At 31.4% G+C, this 22500-nt stretch overlaps 1 protein-coding gene across 4 annotated transcripts in view; it reads right to left on the bottom strand.

The window, feature by feature from the left end:
• Positions 1–8429: 8429 nt before the first annotated feature.
• LOC135207962 (uncharacterized) overlaps positions 8430–22500 on the bottom strand; it is a 634966-nt gene continuing 620895 nt past the window's right edge. For all 4 annotated transcript variants that reach the window (XM_064239990.1, XM_064239992.1, XM_064239989.1 and 1 more), the window contains 4 exons: positions 15822–16010; positions 14496–14806; positions 12851–13086; positions 8430–10863 (listed from right to left, as the gene is read on the bottom strand). In XM_064239990.1, the coding sequence (XP_064096060.1) occupies positions 14512–14806; positions 15822–16010 (484 nt within the window). In that variant the 3' untranslated portion in view covers positions 8430–10863; positions 12851–13086; positions 14496–14511. The remainder of the gene's footprint in view (positions 10864–12850; positions 13087–14495; positions 14807–15821; positions 16011–22500) is intronic.

Here is a 22500-nt window from a genome sequence, read left to right on the forward strand (position 1 = left end):
TTCTGCCTTTATACTGGAATCTTTTTATATTTGTTTATATTTTCTTGCCTTTATACTGGAATCTTTATATTTATTTATGTTTTTTCCTTTATACTGGAATCTTTTATATTTATTTATATTTTTTTTGCCTTTATACTGGATCTCTTTATATTTATTTATGTTTTTTTTTTTTTTTTTTTTTTTTGCCTTTATACTGGAATCTTTTTATATTTGTTTATATTTTCTTGCCTTTATACTGGAATCTTTTCATATTTATTTATGTTTTTTTTTGCCTTTATACTGGAATCTTTTTATATTTGTTTATATTTTCTTGCCTTTATACTGGAATCTTTTTTTTTTATTTACTTTATTTATGTTTTTTTTGCCTTTATACTGGAATCTTTTTATATTTGTTTATATTTTCTTGCCTTTATACTGGAATCTTTTTTTATATTTATTTATTTTTTTCCTTTATACTGGAATCTTTTTATATTTTGTTTATATTTTCTGCCTTTATACTGGAATCTTCTTTATATTTATTTATGTTTTTTTTGCCTTTATACTGGACTCTTTTTATATTTGTTTATATTTTCTTGCCTTTATACTGGAATCTTTTTATATTTATTTATGTTTTTTCCTTATTTTTTCACTGGAATCTTTTTATATTTGTTTATATTTTGTTCTTGCCTTTATACTGGAATCTTTTTATATTGTTTATAGTTTTTTCCATTTATACTGGAATCTTTTTATATTTATTTATATTTTTTTGCTTTATACTGGAATCTCTTTATAGTTATTTATGTCTTTTTCCTTCATACTGGAATCTTTTTATATTTGTTTATATTTTCTTGCCTTTCTACTGAATCTTTATATTTATTTATGTTTTTTGTTTTTCCTTTATACTGGAATCTTTTTATATTTGTTTATATTTTCTTGCCTTTATACTGGAATCTCTTTATATTTATTTAAGTTTTTTTTGCTTTATATGGAATCTTTTTATATTTGGTTTAATCTTGCCTTTATACTGGAAATCTTTTTATATTTATTTATGTTTTTCCTTTTACACTGGAACCTTTTATATTTGCTTTATATTTTCTTGCCTTTATTACTGGAATCTTTTTAATTTATTTAGTTTTTTTTGCCTTTATAAAAATGGAATCTTTTTATATTTGTTTATATTTTCTTGCCTTTATACTGGATCTTTTTATTTTATTTATTTGTTTTTTCTTTACAACTGGAACCTTTTTTATTTTGCTTATCTTGCCTTTATTACTGGAATCTTTTATATTTATTTAGTTTTTTTTTTTTTTGGCCTTTATACTGGATCTTTTCATATTTTCTTTATATTTTTTCTTGCCTTTATACTGGAATTCTTTTTATATTTGTTTATATTTTTTCCTTTATAACGAAATCTTTGTTTATATTTTTTATTTATTTTTTTGCCTTTAATACTGGAACTCTTTCTTTATATTTATTTGGTCTTTTTTCCTTTATACTGGAATCTTCCTTTTTATATTTGTTTTATATTTTCTTGCCTTTATACTGGAATCTTTTTATATTTATTTATGTTTTTTTTCCTTTATACCGGATGTTTTTTTATATTTGTTTATATTTTCTTTGCCTTTATACTGAATCTCCCCCCCCCCCCCCCCTTTTATATTTATTTATGTTTTTTTTTGCCTTTATACTGGAATCTTTTTATGTTTATATTTTCCTTGCCCTTTATACTGGAAATCTTTTTATATTTATTTTATGTTTTTTCCTTTACACTGAATCTTTTTATATTTGTTTATATTTTCTTGCCTTTATACTGGAATCTTTTTATATTTGTTATATTTTTTTCTTTATATGGAATCTTTTTGTATTTATTTCTTTATATTTTTTTGGCCTTTATACTGGAATCTCTTATAATTTATTTATGTCTTTTTTTCCTTTATACGGGAATCTTTTATATTTGTTTATATTTTCTTGCCTTTATACTGGAATCTTTTTATATTTTTTATTGTTTTTGTTTTTTTTTGGCCTTTATACCTGGGAATCTTTTTATATTGTTGTTTATATTTTCCTTGGCCTTTATACTGGAATCTTTTTATATTTTATTTATGTTTTTTTTTTGCCTTTTTATACTGGTCTCTTTGTTTTATTTGTTTTATATTTTCTTGCCTTTATACTGGAATCTCTTTATATTTATTGTTTTTTTTTTTTGCCTTTATACTGAATATTTTCATTTTATTTGTTTATATTTTCTTTGCCTTTATACTGGAATCTTTTATATTTTATTTATTTTTTTTTGCCTTTATAACTGGAATCTTTTTTATATTGTGATATTTTCTTGGCAATTTATACCTGGAATCTTTTGTTTTTATATTTAATTTTTATGTTTTTTCCTTTATACTGGAACCTTTTTATATTTGTTTATATTTTTCCTTTTTCTTGCCTTTTTTTATACTGGAATCTTTTTATTATTTGTTTATGTTTTTTTTCCTTTATACTGGAATCTTTTTTATATTTTTTTTACCATTTTTTTTGGCTTTTTATTATTACTGGAATCTTTTTAATTTTTTATTATTTATGTTTTTTTTTTGCCTTTTTATATTTTTTGGAATTTCTTTGGTTATATTTTATTTATGTTTTTTTTTTGGCCTTTATACTTGGAATCTTTTTTTATATTTGTTTATATTTTTCGTTTGGCCTTTATATTTTTTGGAATTCTTTTTAATATATGTTTATTTTTTTCCTTTATACTGGAATCTTTTTATATTTGGTTTATATTTTCTTGCCTTTATACTGGAATCTTTTTATATTTATTTATGTTTTTTCCTTTATACTGGAATCTTTTTATATTTGTTTATATTTTCTTGCCTTTATACTGGAATCTCTTTATATTTATTTATGTTTTTTTTGCCTTTATACTGGAATCTTTTTATATTTGTTTATATTTTCTTGCCTTTATACTGGAATCTTTTTATATTTATTTATGTTTTTTCCTTTACACTGGAATCTTTTTATATTTGTTTATATTTTCTTGCCTTTATACTGGAATCTTTTTATATTTATTTATGTTTTTTTTTGCCTTTATACTGGAATCTTTTTATATTTGTTTATATTTTTTCCTTTATACTGGAATCTTTTTATATTTATTTATATTTTTTTGCCTTTATACTGGAATCTCTTTATATTTATTTATGTCTTTTTTCCTTTATACTGGAATCTTTTTATATTTGTTTATATTTTCTTGCCTTTATACTGGAATCTTTTTATATTTATTTATGTTTTTTTCCTTTATACCGGAATCTTTTTATATTTGTTTATATTTTCTTGCCTTTATACTGGAATCTCTTTAACATTTATTTATGTTTTTTGCCTTTATACTGGAATCTTTTTATATTTGTTTATATTTTCTTGCCTTTATACTGGAATCTTTTTATATTTATTTATGTTTTTTCCTTTACACTGGAATCTTTTTATATTTGTTTATATTTTCTTGCCTTTATACTGGAATCTTTTTATATTTGTTTATATTTTTTCCTTTATACTGGAATCTTTTTATATTTATTTATATTTTTTTGCCTTTATACTGGAATCTCTTTATATTTATTTATGTCTTTTTTCCTTTATACTGGAATCTTTTCATATTTGTTTATATTTTTCTTGCCTTTATACTGGAATCTTTTTATATTTATTTATGTTTTTTTTTTTGCCTTTATACTGGAATCTTTTTATATTTGTTTATATTTTCTTGCCTTTATACTGGAATCTTTTTATATTTATTTATGTTTTTTTTTTTTTGCCTTTATACTGGAATCTTTTCATATTTGTTTATATTTTCTTGCCTTTATACTGGAATCTCTTTATATTTATTTATGTTTTTTTTTGCCTTTATACAGGAATATTTTCATATTTGTTTATATTTTCTTGCCTTTATACTGGAATCTTTTTATATTTATTTATGTTTTTTTTTGCCTTTATACTGGAATCTTTTTATATTTGTTTATATTTTCTTGCCTTTATACTGAATCTCTTTATATTTATTTATTTTTTTTTATGTTTTTTTGCCTTTATACTGGAATCTTTTTATATTTGTTTATACTTGCTTTATACTGAAAATCTTTTTATATTTATTTATTTGTTTTTTTTTGCCTTTATACTGGAATCTTTTTATATTTTTTGTTTATATTTTTTCCTTTTTTCCTTTATACTGGAATCTTTTTATATTTTATTTTTTTTTTATTTTTTATTTTTTTGCTTTTTATTTATTTACTGGAATCTTTTTATATTTATTTATGTTTTTTTTGCCTTTATACTGGAATCTTTTTATATTTATTTATGTTTTTTTTTGCCTTTATACTGGAATTTTTTTATATTTGTTTATATTTTCTTGCCTTTATACTGGAATCTTTTTATATTATTTATGTTTTTTTTTTGCCTTTATACTGGAATCTTTTTTATATTTTATTTATGTTTTTTTTGCCTTATACTGGAATCTTTTTATATTTGTTTATTTTATTTTCCTTTTTTTGCCTTTATACTGAATCTCTTTATATTTATTTATGTTTTTTTTGCCTTTATACTGGAATCTTTTTTATATTTGTTTATATTTTTTCCTTTATACTGGAATCTTTTTATATTTTATATTTTCTTGCCTTTATACTGGAATCTCATTATATTCATTTATGTTTTTTTTTGCCTTTATACTGGAATCTTTTTTATTTTTTGTTTATATTTTTTTCCTTTATACTGGAAATCTTTTTTATATTTGTTTATATTTTCTTGCCTTTATACTGGAATCTTTTTATATTTATTTATGTTTTTTTTGCCTTTATACTGGAATCTTTTTATATTTGTTTATATTTTTCTTGCCTTTATACTGGAATCTTTTTATATTTGTTTATATTTTCTTGCCTTTATACTGGAATCTCTTTATATTTATTTATGTTTTTTTTTTTCTTTGCTTTATACTGGAATCTTTTTATATTTATTTATATTTTTCTTTTCTGCTTTATACTGGAATCTTTTTATCATTTATTTATGTTTTTTCCTTTATACTGGAATCTTTTTATATTTGTTTATATTTTCTTGCCTTTATACTGGAATCTTTTTATATTTATTTTTGTTTTTTCCTTTATACTGGAATCTTTTTATATTTATTTATATTTTTTTGCCTTTATACTGGAATCTCTTTATATTTATTTATGTTTTTTTTTGCCTTTATACTGGAATCTTTTTATATTTGTTTATATTTTCTTGCCTTTATACTGGAATTTTTTTATATTTATTTATGTTTTTTCCTTTATACTGGAATCTTTTTATATTAGTTTATATTTCCTTGCCTTTATATTGGCATTCTTTTATATTTATTTATGTTTTTTTTGCCTTTATACTGGAATCTTTTTATATTTGTTTATATTTTTTTGCCTTTATACTGGAATCTTTTTATATTTATTTATATTTTCTTGCCTTTATACTGGAAACTTTTTATATTTATTTATATGTGTTTTGCCTTTATACTGGAATCTTCTGATATTTATTTAAATTTTTTTGCCTTTATATTGGAATCTTTTTACATTTATTCATATTTTTTCCTTTATACTGGAATCTTTTTATATTTTTTTATATTTTCTTGCCTTTATACTGGAATCGTTTTATATTTATTTATATTTTTTTGCCTTTATACTGGAATCTTTTTATATTTATTTATATTTTTTTGCCTTTATTCCTTAATCTTTTTGCATTTATTTGCCTTTACACTATAATCTTATATTTATTTATATTTTTTTGCCTTTAAAATGAATTTTTGTTTGTTTTACTTTCTCTATCCTGACAGAGATCTTCACAGACATGTCAAGTGGAGGATATTAAAACCATTATTTTTCAGTCTACAACGACTGCCAGAGAATGCATATTATCAGCTGCTGGCGACAGGCGACAATATCTTTATTTAACCTTTATCTCTCTGGGGAAAAGAGAGCAGCACGCTCGAGAGAGAGAAAGAGAAAGAGTGAGATAAAATCTCTCTAGCCTCGACAGATCAAAGCAATTGCACCGTTCATGAATGAAAGCCTTCAAAGGAAGCTCATTGCGTAAGAGATAATTTGATATAAATCAGCCCTTTCAGAAAAAAGACAAAAACGAAAAAAGGGAAAAACGTTGATAGGAGAAAAAGAAAAAAAAAAGGAATAAATAATCGCTCGAAAAGTGAAGTGTAACTGTCATTTGAACATGTGAGATGCTATTTATTGAATTATAATTTTTTCCATTGATTAATTTTTGTCGTTACCGGTGCAGAATTACACGGAAAAAAATGCGGGGGAATCTATAAATAGTACTGACTCAGAGAGAGAGAGAGAGAGAGAGAGAGAGAGAGAGATCTGTTCAGGCAATATCAGCAGACCTTTGTGAATTGCACTTGGAAATATGTTATATAACCATTTTATTGTTTATTATGCGTTCCACATGCATATACTTAAAAGAATCAATGGTCTGCAATATTTATACTCTGTTTTTTTCATCTGTCCATCCGCATGTGGTGTTTTTGTATGGTAACACTGCGTCCCGGGCTTTAGATAGTTACGCTATTTGTAAGTTTTAGGTAAATAAAGGATATCTGGGTGTACATTTGCAACTGAAAGTGTTTTAATAATTTACTGTATGCGAATTACACCGTTAATATTCGAAATAGGATATTATTATAATCGTTGAATGTAAGCTGAATGTAACTATCTAAAGCTCGGGACGCAGTGTTACCATACAAAAACACCACAGGCGGATGGACAGATAAAAAAAAAAAAAAAAAAACACAGAGTATAGTTAAATGAAACGCTACAACTCGTAACGAGACTTTAATAAGAAATGGGAAAACTTGGCTTCTCTTTGGACTGGGTTGGTTAAGCTAATATTGCCGATTTTTTATATGCAGAAATTCTACCCCTAACATTCACTTTAACTTATATTTAAAAGTAACAATATCTATAAAAATGTCAGGTTTCCATAATAAAAACTCAACATTTCTACACATTTCTATAAATGCTGGTTATAATATGTTATGACAGGTTCAACGATGAAAATCTTACTTTAAAAAAGTTTTCTTTTAAGCAACGATCAATTGAACCAATCTAAGCATTTTCAATTTCCTGGCAAAGCAAATAAATCAATTAACTAATCAATCTGAGGTCAATAGGATTGCCGACCAATATCCTTATCACGTCAGGAAAAATAAATAAATTAGATTATTGGAATGGAATGGAATGGAACGTAAAGTATTGAGATACTTCAGCGCTGAAAGGGAAATTGCAGTTGCACTATGAAACAATTGTTAGGAGAGGAAATAAGATGGAAGAGAGAGAATATGAACGGAGATACAGTAAAAGGAGTGAAACGGGTTGCAGTAACGCCGAAGGGACGCTGCAACGAATAAAGAAATAATGAAATAAATAAATAAAGTACAAAGAAATACGAATTAAGTTGAACCACTTGGGAAACAAATGATCTAGAGGCTTAGGGGAGAAAAAAGTGTTAATATCCGGTTTCATTACCATCAATAATCACTCACATAAAATTAATAGCAGAATGTTGCATATCCGTAGCAGCAGCAGCAGCAGCAGCAGCAGCAGCAAAATGATTAAGCGTGAATCTCACACGCCATTTATAAATGGAAAATGATTTCGAAATGGAATCACTCTCACTTGAATACACGGATGAACTTGTTCGTGTCATCCATTATGAAAAGGAAATGAAAACAATTTTGTTAAAAATTAAATAGGTAAGAGATATTATTTACAAAACTACAACAGCAACGTAAAGCGAATGATATCGCTCGTTATGTAGACCAGGTATAAGAAAATTGCGTGAAAAGTAAAACCAAACAAAATAATAATAAGGAAAATAACTGGAACATATTTTGAGACTAGATCTGCCAAACTACCTTAGCACGGGTTACCGTAACATATTATACAGATAAGATCATACGCGAAAACAACTCCATGATGAAACAAATATATCTATTCAGGAAACAGTATAGTATGTCTCACAGAAGAAATCTAATATAATATCTAACAGAGACCGCTATTTGTATAATGCAACAGGAGCCCCTTGAGGGTAAATGGCAGAGAGGCCAGTATCGCGTATTTTATCCAAGTCCTTTAGTGCTATTTCGAGTAGAAAAGCATTAGATAAGAAAAGGGTTAATATTATGTATTCTGCTATAGACAACGCCCACTGAGACAGAAATATGACGATGGTCAGTTTCATGTTTCATATGACAATGGCTGTATTCTAGAAAGATGTATAGAGGAGACCCCTATTTTTCAAAGAGGAATTACAAAGACCAGAGTTGTTTACCATATGGTCAATATCTCACGAAGCAAAGAGAGAGTTTACCTGGGGGGCGTTTTCCTCAAAAATCTTCAACTTCCACATCAAAGCTCAGGTCAGAATAACAACTCGGGTGGTTTCCAGTCTTTATTGTATAAAAATAACACTGCATTATACAAAACTATGAAGTATATGTGTATAGTTCATTCATAACATACTTAAAGGATGGTGTTGAATCGTATATAGATATATATGTATATATATACACGCATACATGGCTTCGGTGGAGATTTCATAACAGCAATTCTTAATTAAGGTTTCCAAGGTCACCACGAAATAGAAACCACAGTTATCTGTGATGGGATGATGATAATGATGACGATTCCGGCGTTCTTCCAAGACGTCTCATGTAAGGTCAGTGTTCGAGTGAATCTGAATTTGCTACATTTTCCGTTCGATATGCGAACTTCGCTGGCAAAAGCGCCCACGAAACAGCACTGTCAAACCTGTCAAGTCAGTCAGACTCAGAACAATATTTACCACACACACACACACACACATACAAACAAACAAACACCGCATTGGTTTACTGCACGGGTTCCAGACTTACGTGCGAATCTTTAGTTCATTGAAATATGTAAGCGAATCTCAGAACGCTCCACTTTGTGAAAGGAAATGGATATTGCTGGGAATCAGGTTTATTCCAGGTAGAATCACTTAGATCCATTGAAAGAAGTAATAACATCCACAAGCATTGAACAGTTTCATGTAAACACCAAGTGCAAAGCATATTTATTCTCGTCATCTTACTTCCCTGGAATGCACGGCATTCAGAACTGGAGTCTTTCTAAGGAGTTTGTTTTTCTAAGTTATTCCATAACACAGATTATATCTCCTTGGCCCCATATCTGACAAATTATCTTTTTTTTCGGAACGTGTACCACAAGAATACAGTTAGCAACATCTATTATGCGTAAATGACATACCCACAGTGCTTAATCAATGGGGTTTTGACAGTCAAAGACACTCATTCTGGTTTACAAAGACAGCTATATGAGTTGTGCCGAAGACGTATAAACTGGTAAATGCCAATAATTAATGTTAGATAAGTAAAAGAAAATGATGTCAAGAGATATGTTAGTAACTGTTGAAGTTTACATTCAGGAACCAACAAACTTTGGAAATTATGTCAAGATAATCGCAATGTGGTACTGACATGTCAATCACGCTGAAAAAAAAATCGAGCAGAATTTAAATGAAGTACATTTGATCGTAATAAAAAAATGTACAACGTCAAAATCAAGATGAACTGCAACTCAGCACTTTGGCAAACAATTTTTACTGAAAAAGGACGACTTGGCAATATATTGCTGTCACCTACACGGTCACATAAAGATTAAGAACACCGATCTTTCAGAAATATTTTGAGTAGTTAACGGACTTACTCTCTCTCTCTCTCTCTCTCTCTCTCTCTCTCTCTCTCTCTCTCTCTCTCTCTCTCTCTCTCTCTCAGACAGGCAACAGAACAACACAAACATCAGTTGGACCGTTTGGATATTTTTTTGTGCGATATCTTCAGTTAAAGTTTTCTGAGGCTCTGTAATTATACTTAAATGTATCACAAATTAAATGAAGTTCATAAAAAAAAACAAAGGAACATCAATTTTGGCAAATTGACGTGACTCAATTTTCCCGACCAAATAAATACGTAGTATCTTTACATTGCTTTTCTTTGCGTTCAATTGCTCTTAATCCCTAGATTTCCTGTCTTTATTTTTTCTATATTTCACAGTTGACACAAAAATATGTTTTTTTCTGGAGAAGTTTTCTTTATTTTTTTTTTACTGGTGGGTTTATAACTAATTTTTCCTGATCTTACGTACATGGAAGTACAATACGAAAGCTTCTTGACGTCGTCAATGTTTTCCTTTACCTTTTAACTCTTTAAATTCAATTTTCCATAATCTTATAAATAGAGTTAGGATGCAAAGAGAGACCTTCTTTTTGATCTCCGTGATTTTCTTTTTCCAGCTGTTTTAATTTTTTTTTCAAATAACCTTGAAAATGGAGTTACAACGCAACGCTGCTTGTAACAAACAAAGATTCGCTTTCATCCCATTTTATCCACATTTAGAAATATACAAAAGTGCGAACACCATTTTCTCTAAATTGCAGAACAACGAGTTATTATTTTTCCTTTCTTCATTTTCCGTGCTAACACCATTTGTCCTAAATTTCAGAGCGAAGACTTATTATGTTTACTTTCTCGTTTTCATACGTTTTCTTGAATAGGGGTCCACCATCACCGATTATTCACAAAAGACGGGAAAAGAATCGAGTTTTATTTTTTTTAAACTAGGACCTACATTCATCACAGTTTCCAAGTATGCGGAAAAAAAGAAAGAGTCCGGGAAGAATGAAACGCATGAAAGATTCAAGAGGATGTCCACGCAGAACAGACTGACAATGAGTGAAAATTTAATTTACTTTTTTTTTTTTTACTTTTTATTTTTACACCCAGATGATTGGTTCCTTTCCCAAGGAGTCCAAAAAGGGGGCAGCGGAATTCTACAACTGCAAAGAAAGAAGGAGGAGAGAATGTGGGTTATATTCAACAATGGGGTTGATTAGTGCATTGCCTTATATCAATGCTCATGGCTAGGAATATTAGGAATATATTGCAGAGGTTTTATCACATAATATGCACCATAAGCGACGGTAGCTACCTAGCAAAATATATATATTATATATATATATATATATATATATATATATGTATATATATATATATATATATATATATATATATATATATATATATATATATATCTATATATATATACGCTTGTGTGTGTTTTGTGTGGGTGCGTTTTCGCGTATGTGTTTGTTTGTGTGCACTTGTCTTTTGAGTTCATGTAAATATTATGTAGAGACGTTTGAACAAAAAATAAATTAAAAAATAAAAATAAAGATTAACGTTCCTATAAAATGATGATAATAAAGCGTCAGAGTATTATTATTATTATTATTATTATTATTATTATTATTATTATTATTATTATTATTCATGATAAGCATACAGCCCTCTGGACCAAGTCAACACTCATTTTAGCCAAAGAAAACATTATGCTTATAGGCAAAAGTCAGAAAAAATAAGGTAAAATAGGAATATATATATATATATATATATTATATATATATATATATTATATATATATATTATATATATATATTACAGGCAGATAGAGAAACCAGGCATTTCAATGAAATCCCTGAAATTCCAGTTTCAGGCAAATAGCAAAATGCACCTAGGGACATTCGATCCTCCAGGGGCTATAGTAGATTCACATCAACCGTGCAGCTGATGTTTAGGCCAGTCCCTTACGACGCTCCTGATTGGCTGTTGATAAGCCAGTCACAGGGCTGGGAACTCTCAGTCTCTCTCGACAGTTTACATAGGCAAGATGTACGTTCCATCTCTCCTGAGGGTTACGTCTTTCAGAAGTATTTCCTCAGGGGAGGTGGAACATACTTCCTACCTATGTGAAATCTAGAAAGAGACAGAGTTTCCAGCCTGTGGATTGGCTTATTAACAGCCATCAGGAGCGTTGTAAGGATTGCCTAGATATCAAATGTACGTTAAAGTGAATTTACTATAGTTACTGAACACGACGCTAACAGGTGTAAAGTGAGTCACTCTTTCGCTTTGTTTAGTACTAGCCCCAGGAGGCTGAAATTTAATGCAGTTCGCGAAATGCCCGGGTTTCGCTATCTGCTTGTAACAATATAGATATATATATATATATATATATATATATATATATATATATATTATATATATATATATATATATTAGATGTTATCAAACAAATAAATAAATAAACACCCTTATTTAATAAATAAATAAGTAGATAAATTATTAAAATAAAGTGAAACGTACTTGCGTATACTCTTCAACAAGAGCATTCAAACGCTAGGCTAGGTTACAGCCCATGCTTTCAGAATACAGGCAGTGGAGTTACCACACTGGCGTATGCCTAATCAGTGCTGGATCTGAGTGGACTTAGCAGTCACACGTGGTGTCGTAGATACCCCCCAATCAATTAAGCAAAAGAAAACTCAAATAGAGGGCTAAGTTCTTGAAGAAATCAGAAGTTCAATTTTGGAACTAAGGAACTTTATAAAAAAAATCGTTTCTCTTCTATCGATAAAGTGAAGAGTAAAACTTCTCTGTTTTGCCAATACACTGTAGAAAAAAACTCTTCCGTTTTGTAAATAGAGTGAATATAAAAAAACTTTTGTTTTGTAAATAAAGTGAGAATCTAAACTCTTCTCTTGCAAATAAAGGGAAAATAAAAAAAACTTTTCTGTTTTGTAAATAAAGTGAAAATCAAAACTTCTGCGAAAATCAAAACTTCCGTTGTAAATAAACGTAATCAAAACTGCCATTTTGAAAAAAAAAACTGAAAAACATAACAAAACTTCGTCTCGTTTTGTTGATGTGTTTAGTAAAAGCAGGATTACTGCCCGAGTGTAAGAAAGAGAAATTGCATAAACTTACCTGTACATTAAACGGGCCAAACAGAACCCTCAGTGGCTTGCCTCTATATGAGATGGACGGTTCGTGACGGCTGTGAGGAGGAAAAAATCACATCTTTGGGTCACTGTCGACGACAGTTTCCGTATTCTGTCTCTGCCCTTCGTTAGGATGACCACCTATTGTTTGCTCTCTCTTCTTCTCCCTCTTCTTCGTGGCATCTCCTCCCTCTCCTGCTACTACCCCTTCTTCGTCTCCTCCTGTACAGAAAAAAAAAATAATATTAAGAAATAAGTGAAACCTCATGTTGGAAGAAACATAATTACTAGATTCTTAGAGTACAGTTGATTGCTCATGTTGCTTTTTTTAACAGCGTCTTACGTGCTTAATGCAAAGATAAAGGTCTTGTTGCTTTTTTAAGACTGAATAACAATTATTGTAACATTTCGTGTCGGTGGAAGGACGTTGTTCCTTTGAGATTGCTCGCGTATGCGTGTGGATGTTTTTTTTTTTTTTCTTTTCATGCCTCATTCTAGATGTACCGACCGACCTTCGCTACGCATAAGAAAGCCTGCCTTGATGATTTCCATTTTCTCGCATCATTTCTCTGGCTGTTTAAATGTTTATTTGTGTGCCTGTTTTGCAAATTAACCTCGAATCACTATATATTAAAATGATTTCCAGCAACGTCTTGCAAAAAATTCTCTATCACATCAAATAAACTTTGAAATTATCTTCTGTTTATTTCAGTCATTAAAAAGACGATTTAAAATAGAAAAATGTTCAATTAAGTTCTGTAATAATTATGTTATTCTTAAGATTAAACCATATAAGAAGAGGAATAACTAAAATAGCCTCCTGCCATTAACTCAAAAACTAAGGTATACATCTTAATCTAAATAATATTTGCATGTTAGTCTGCGTGTGTTTGTGATTGCTGTAATTAATGAATGTTATTTTTATTACAACTAAACTTGAGAGGAAAACATATTTTTCAAGTTTAGGGCAACACATTTCTCTCTGAAAAGGGTAATAACTATTTTTATCTCCATATAAATAGTACCACTGAAGCAAGTAAATTCAAAACTCTTTGAATCATTATTTCGTTACATTAATCTTTTAGGAACAAGTTCGTAATTTTTTTTTTTTTTTTGCTACGCGCACTTATCCATGAGGGCAAAATTATGCTTCCTTTTTCTTTGGCGTATTTTTTTTGAAAAGACTCCAAGGCAAAAAAGATTCGGGGAAAATGATTACCCACACGAGGTACCAATTATAAATTTTCATCTAAATTGTCTAATACAACTAATAATTATGTGGATAATCACCATAATGTTAATGTTAGTCCACAATGACTTTAACAGTATATTGTAGTTTCTTTATCTGGACTACCTCACGGCGTTAAAATGATAATGATTTTATTATTACTATTATTGATTACAAGGTTTTACAAAAAATAAGGAACTTGAACTGGATAAAAAAAAATAACCACCATAATGTGATTATTTAATGTTAGTCCACAATGACTTTAACAGTACATTGTAGTTACTTTATCTGGACTACCTTTGATATTAAAATGATAAAAAATCTTATCATTGCTATTATTGATTACAAGGTTTTACGAAAAGTTAAGAATCTAAAAAAAAGAAAAAAAAAAAAAAACATTTACCTTTTATTGGTCTCTCTCAGGACTCCCGGTCGGGGAACTTTTTGACGGGCAGCCCGAAAGTTGGTCGGAGGATTTCCAGTTCATCCCCAAAATAGGCACTTCGAGAGTAGGGTCCCTGACGGCCGCGGGCGCCGTCCTCGTACCTCTTCTTCAGGATGGAGCGCAGGGGCTCTGTCGGCCCTAAGAGCCCTCCCTGCGGCAACCCGGGATCTGGAGGCGTGTAGGGAGTGTTGGAGGGAGGCGGGGGGTCCTGGCGAGGAGGCAGTGCGATGGCTCCGATGTCACTGTCGCTCTCGGGAATAGTGTCTATCCTGAAGAAGAAGAAGAAGAAGTTGATGCGGTTACCAGTTGATATTTTTTGTTTTAATTTCGTTGGATAACTTTCTGGTTCTTATTGCCACATACAAAACACTATTAAGCATCTTTCTTTCGAGTTCAAATAATAAAAAGATAATAATGAAACCAGTAGAATTAATGGCAGAAGTGGCAGGAGTTTAATTTTTTTTTTAATAGGGTTGGTTTGCCAAAAGATGTGAAGTTTCACCTCAAATTTTATTTAACTTTACCACTAGACTTGAATTTGGCAGGGGCTTAAATCTTTTGAGTCCAAATAATAATAAACAAAAATAATACTGAAACCAGTAGAGTAAATGGGGTTGGTTTGCCAGATCCAATTAGGTGTAAAAAGATGTAGTTTCCCCTCAAATTTTCTTTAACTTCACCACTAGACTTGAATATGGTAGGGGTTTAAATCTTTTGAATCGAAATAATAAAATTTAAAAAAAATAATAATAAAACCAGTAGAATTGTTTAAAAAAATTTCTTTTTAATGGGGTACTTTGCCAGTGCCAATTAGGTGTCAAAGATGTAGAGTTTCCCCTCAAATTTTCTTTAACTTTACCACTAGACTTGAATATGATAGGGGTTAATACATTTCGAGTCCAAATAATAATAAAAAAATAATAATAAAATCAGCAGAATTAATGGCAGAAGTGGCAGGAGTTTAACTTTTTTTTCAATGGAGTTGGTTTGCCAGTGCCAATTAGGTGTCAAAAGATATAATTTCCCCTCAAATTTTCTTTAACTTTACCACTAGACTTGAATATGATGGGTGGGGGTTTAAATCTTTCGATTCCAAATAATAATAAAAAATAATAATGATACCAGTAGAATTAATGGCAGAGGTGGCAGGAGTTTAATTAATGATGACAATAGAAGAAATATCGGTAGGATTAGCAATAACAGAAGTAGAAGTAACAAGACGGTGAACAAGATTAAAATTTCCAGTCCTGTATGGTTGCAATTTCAGTGCGGTGTCAGGTTTACCTCGACATAGACCCGCTCCTTCTGTGCTGAGCTTCATAGGACTCCTTCATGCGGTACAGCTGCTCCTGAAGGCTTCTGTATTCGAGCAGGAACTTCTCCAGTTGCTGGGCGTGGTACTGGAATCGACACGCGTCCGTCGCGTCCAGATCGCTGCCTCCAACGGCGCCACCTTCGCCAGCAAAGTCTGGCCTGTATGGAGAAGTAAGCGGTGTCACTGACCAACTGAAATGGCAAATAGCCTTCATATTCCCTATCTCTCCCCTACACACACACACACACACACACACACACAAATATATATATATATGTATATATATTATATATATATATATATATATATATATCTAAAAAGGAGCCCATAAAAACACCAAATGTCGAGAGAAAGTACTATATTTCAGAGACTGCTGTCTCTCTCTCAGGTATATACCTGAAGAGAGAGACAGCAGTCTCTGAAATATAGTACTTTTCTCTCTACATTTTTGGTGTTTTGTTTTGTTTTTATGGGCTCCTTTTATTAGATGGAATTCTGTTGTTACAGAACACTTTTACCAGTCATATATATATATATATATAATATATATATATATATATATATATATATAATAATAATAAAAGAGCCCATAAAAACACCAGAATATAAAAAGAAAATACTATATTTCCGACTGCTGTCTCCCTCTTCAGGTAGATGAATGAGAAAAGTTACAGAAAAGGTGGCATTTATACCAGTAGACCCATCCACAGTTAAGGCAATTTAGGTCAGTCCCACTGATAGTCCTCCTTTAACCCCCTTACACGTTGGTTGAAGGAAAACTTTATCAATGACACCTGAATCCCATGCGCCCTTTGAGATGTTGATTACCTGTCTCTGTTTAATCAAGGCCGTTTTTATGGACTCCTTTTATTAGAGGGAATTCTGTTGTAACAGAACATTTTTACAGTCATATATATATATATATATATATATATATATATATATATATATTCATAAATCATACATACCTACTTCCTTCACATCTACCCAAACCTGTCGACCGCTATAATCTTCCTACATAACCAACCATCTAAAACACTCTTTTCTTAATTCTTTCATCATGATGCAATAACATCACTTCCAGGAGCTTCTGCAAGCTGCATTAAACAACTATAGTATTCCCAAAGTGACCAGACCTCTCGGGAGGGTCTCTTTGGGTCCTCCCACGTGTGTTTCATCTCCGCATATCTGCCAAATTGATAACAACAGAGATAAAACCATTTCTCCCATTGCAGATATCAAATAGCATCTTTTCCGTTGCGCAGAATTCTAAATCAATTCACGATCGTTAATTTTTTTTTATGTAATAACAAGAAGCGGAATCAGATTTTCTATCAACATGGCATCTCATTTTGGTGCTGTTGACAATATTTCAAACAGCTCCACGTGCGTTTCAATCCACGGATAAGCCGCTTAATAAAAACTGTCTCCAGGGGCCACTTTCTGTGGTCACGGTATAATGTCTGGAGGCATTTCTCCTTTCTACAGATTTCTTAATATCGTAGGTATAGAACAAATTGGTGAGGAAGGAAATATGAAATAAGCAAAACAGAGTAAGTCTGACTAGTGAGAAAATAAAAAATCGTAGACAAAATAATAGATACTTGTTTGTTTGTTTGTATGCTGTTTTTACGTTGCATGGAACCAGGGGTTATTCAGCAACGGGACCAACGGCTTTACGTGACCTCCGAACCACGTCGAGAGTGAACTTCTATCACCAGAAAAATATACTAAACAATGACTGAATATTGCCTGAACACGATATGGCAACAAAGTTTTGGCCTAACTGCAGTTTAGGGTGACTTTGACACCGACTTACGTGTCATTCCTGGTCATCTCACAGCAGCCATGGATAGACATCAACTTTACAGACGAAAAAAGGCAATCGTATACAAAATAAATAGGTATTTTCTGGATGAAAAGGCGAATATGAGGCCTGTGTGATCCCATAAAAAGCTCTCGCTCGGACAGCTGTGAGATTTAGAAGAGAGAGAGAGAGAGAGAGAGAGAGAGATTAAAGTACCTGGAAATGAAAAGCCCCTACAATCTTATAATTATAGCCTCAGGGTTTGTCTCACAGACATTCAAAGGTCTGTTACACACGTGTCAGTTGTTGTTTTTGTAAAACTGGCAACAGGGCAGATCTTTAATTAAACGCCACGCGGTGGCAAGACTATAACAATGTCCTATAGCAAAGGCGAAAGATATTGTACTTTTTTGTTTTACTTTCCTCTTGGTAAGATACTCTGTTGGTAATCATCTAATAGCTACCAAAAATAAATAAATAAAATAAAATAATAAAAATAAAATGACATGCACATAACTGACATTCATTCACGGTCATCATTAAAATAAATATCTGTAAAACAAAACAAACTGGTGCTATCTTAATTGGTTTTCACCTAATTGCTCTTCACCTACGAGCGCAAAAAAAAGGAAACAACATAATAACGTTTGAAGGGTAACTTGCAAATTAATTGAGCTAATTAAATCTGTTCTTAAACGTGTCTATTCCAGCGGTGCATTGCCGCATTTCCTGAACATGAGACACAAGAAAAACACAAGCAAGACTGTTGCTGGATTGGTGCCACTTCATCAGAGACCTCAAACGAAGGATCTTGCTTCCTGCTCTCTTGCCAATCCACTAGACACGCGAAGTCAAACACCTAACGTTGATGAAGTCAGCCTTTGCTCTCTCTCTCTCTCTCTCTCTCTCTCTCTCTCTCTCTCTCTCTCTCTCTCCTGCTTTTGAAATTCAAACAAAAGAGTCGGGAGCGAAAACACATGTTCATCAGGCGTTCTTTGAAAGCAAGAAGGCGGTGCCCGAATGAGGGGCCAGATAAAACGGATTTTGACAAAGGGCTGGGTGTTGACGTAGGGTCTTCAGATTTCTTGAGAGCATCCGCAACGACGAATGAGATACTGTAATAACACAAGTTGCATTTTGGCGTTGCTTTCATGCATTCTAAAACGGGTATATGGCTGGAAATCTTCTTCCAGTACAGAAAGGGGGTTCCTTTCCAGTTTGCTACAGATGTCGATGAGAAGTCTCGCATAAGGATATAAGACTTTTATCTCTAGTAATGTTGAGGTCATAGACAATTAACTAAAATAGTAGAAATATTATTCTGCATTATTTTGTTTCCTGATATTCGGTGCTCATTATTTTTAATAGTAATCTCATCTTGAAATAGGTAATATTATATAAATAAACAGTTCCCCGAAGGGAAAGTTGGTCTAGTAACTACAACACAAGTTGATAACAGTTAGAATTCCTTTTAATTTTCTAAACGTTATTAGGCTGGACTTGAGGGTCTCTCTCTCTCTCTCTCTCTCTCTCTGCCACTTCCCCTCTTTCTCCCCCCACCCCCTTATTTTCCTTTCTCTCTCTCTCTTACTCTTCTTTCTCTCTCCTCTTTCATTTAATAATACGTATCCTTAGTTGAATTTTAATGATCCAATGCACTAAAAGTGTTTGGTGAATATAAAGAACATGGCGATGTGTTACATGAGCTCCTCTCTCTCTCTCTCTCTCTCTCTCTCTCTCTCTCTCTCTCTCTCTCTCTCTCTCCTGTCTATGATACGTACCTACTGAGTTTAATGCTGTAATGCAGTAAAAGAATTTGATAAATATTAAGAATATGACGATATGTTGGATAAGCTCTCTCTCTCTCTCTCTCTCTCTCTCTCTCTCTCTCTCTCTCTCTCTCTCTCTCTCTCCGGCAGCCAACCATTTAGTAAATATATAGAGTTTGAAATACGAAAAAATTTCCCTTTTTAAATTAAATGAGTATAAGGGGAATCTGGGAGATTAGAACTTACCCCTTTTTCTCCCTCACCTAGTGGGCAATTATGAATTAATTTTCATATTTAAAGGCGAGCTCACTTTAAGGCAACGATTGATGTATGTCTCAAAGTCACGCGCATATATAGTGCATACATACATACGCATACACACACACACACATATATATACGCAATATAACTGCGAAACGTTGAAAAACTATCAATACTAATATTCTTTTAAATGCTTTCACGAACTTCATTCGACCACAGCAGTATCTCCTTACGTTTACCTACATTAAAACCAAAACGAATCTTAAAAATGTAACTGCTCATTTGAATACTAATATTTCAATCGGGACTTGGTGATATAAATTAAAATAGAATCGGAAAAAGCAACATTTTCCTTTTTTGTATTATAGTTTGAAATGTGTTCATTTCCAAAGTTCATTTTTGCATTATATATTCGTATCATCATAGTTTCCGATGAATTTCCTCAAGTCATTTTCCTTTTTTTCTAAGTTTTTCGTGCCGTTTTCTCTTTATATCAACTGCTTTTCTCAGTTGATGGAGTTTTACGGATAAAAATCATCCCCTATCAAATTCCATAAAAGCAATCAAAGAAAACAACTGAGATAAAACAGAAAAGAATGATATGATAAGTGTTATTGGAAGAGAGAGAGAGAGAGAGAGAGAGAGAGAGAGAGAGAGAGAGAGAGAGAGGAGAGAATTATTAACGTAAAAATGTTCAGATCTCACTAACAGAACACCAGCGCCAGATTGAGACCAGTAATGGTGAGAGAGAGAGAGAGAGAGAGAGAGAGAGAGAGAGAGAGAGAGAGAGAGAGAGAGAAGTATTAACATGAAAATGTCACTAACAGAACACCAGCGTCAGTTTAAGGCCAGTAATAACCATTGAGAGAGAGAGAGAGAGAGAGAGAGAGAGAGAGAGAGAGAGAGAGAGAGAGAGAGAGGCACTTAAAGAACAGCAATACTAGTATACTGAAACTGATAATCCTCAACAAGATATTCAAAGGTTGAACAGGAAATAAAAAAAATAAATAAATAGATGAAATGAAATGAAATAGAATAAATAAAATAATATATAACAAGTAAATAGATAAAAACAATGCCAAAACAAATAGAATCAACTCTAGCGGCAACAACGGACATGCCCAATAATCCAGCTGAGCTCTTTCCATGGGCATTTCTAATAGGGTATAGTACCCCAGAATTACGAAGGCCTCCGGAATGCCCGAGATAACCGAGGAATTTTGGACTATTGCATTAAAGATCCAAGATGCCCCCAAAGGTAATTATAATTGAAATCATAAGAAGTTCTAAGATAATCTAGGTATTAAAAGTCAGAAGACGCTCAGAGACGTTTCAACGAAAATAATTGAGAGACTTTACGACGATCCAAGATAATCACGAAAGAAATCAAGAAACGCTCCCAGATACATGAGAAATGAGATAGTCCAAGATGGTTATAGTAAAAATAAGTAGACGCGCCAGTCTAATTATATAAGAAATATGGAGCAGCCCAACGATAATGATATTCAACATCAGGAGAAGCTCCCAGATAATCATATTAGAAATTGGTAGACGCTCCAAGATAAATATATCAGTAATTCGTAGACGCTGTAAGGTAAATATATCAGTAATTGGTAGACGCTCCAATAATTATATTAGAAATCGGTAGGCGCTCCAAGATAATATTATTAGAAATTGGTAGACGCTCCAAGATAAATATATCAGTAATTGGTAGACGCTCCAAGATAAATAAAATAGTAACTGGTTAGCCGCTCTGATAATCATATAAAAATTGGTAGGCGCTCCAAGATAATATTATTAGAAATTGGTAGAAGCTCCAAGATGAATATATCAGTAATTGGTAGATGCTCCGATAATTATATTAGAATTCGGTAGGCGCCCCAAGATAATATTTTTAGAAATTGGTAGACGCTTCAAGATAAATATATCAGTAATTGGTAGCCGCTCCAATAATTATATCAGAAATCGGTAGGCGCTCCAAGATAATATTATTAGAAATTGGTAGACGCTCCAAGATGAATATATCAGTAATTCGTAGACGCTCCAATGTAAATATATCAGTAATTGGTAGACGCTCCAATAATTATACTAGAAATCGGTAGGCGCTCCGAGATAATTATATTAGAAATTGCTAGACGCTCTAAGATAATACTGTATGAAATCAGACGAAGCTCCAAAATAATATTAGATATCAAAAGATGTCTCATGAATTATTACCAAAATTATTCCCGGTCATAATTCAATTCATACATTTGAAAGACTTAGGCTGAAAATACTGAGAATATTTATTTAGAGTAAGAATTTGCTGTCCTACAAAATTAATATTTTTTTTACATTGTTAACGCTATTTACTTCCATTCATAAATATTATCTTTTTCGAAATTTTAAACATCTTTCCTCTTGCATATTATAACTGAATAAATCCTTCTTTTAAACTTTAAAATTAATTTATTCCATTCAGAATTTAGATCTTTCTCATAAACTTAAAATTTATTACGAGCGAAGCGAAGTCTTGCTGGAAACGGGCTCATTTCTGGTGGCCCAGCAAGTTCCTGCACGTCCCGGCACGGCCCGGCACGTCCCGGCACGGCCCGGTACGGCCCGGCCCTAGCGCTATTCAAATGCTAATATCTCCAAAAGTATTGAAGATAAAAGAAAAATTCTTTCGACTGATAATACCATACATCTTTATGTGTCCTCCCACATGAGATTTATTTTCAAAATATCACAAATTCACATTTAAATGATGTTAACCCTTTGATGGTTTAACTTGAAGCTTCGCGAGTTATCGCCTGTGGAGCGCCCTAACTG

This window comes from Macrobrachium nipponense, chromosome 34, assembly GCF_015104395.2.
Source record: "Macrobrachium nipponense isolate FS-2020 chromosome 34, ASM1510439v2, whole genome shotgun sequence".
NCBI lineage: Eukaryota > Metazoa > Arthropoda > Malacostraca > Decapoda > Palaemonidae > Macrobrachium > Macrobrachium nipponense.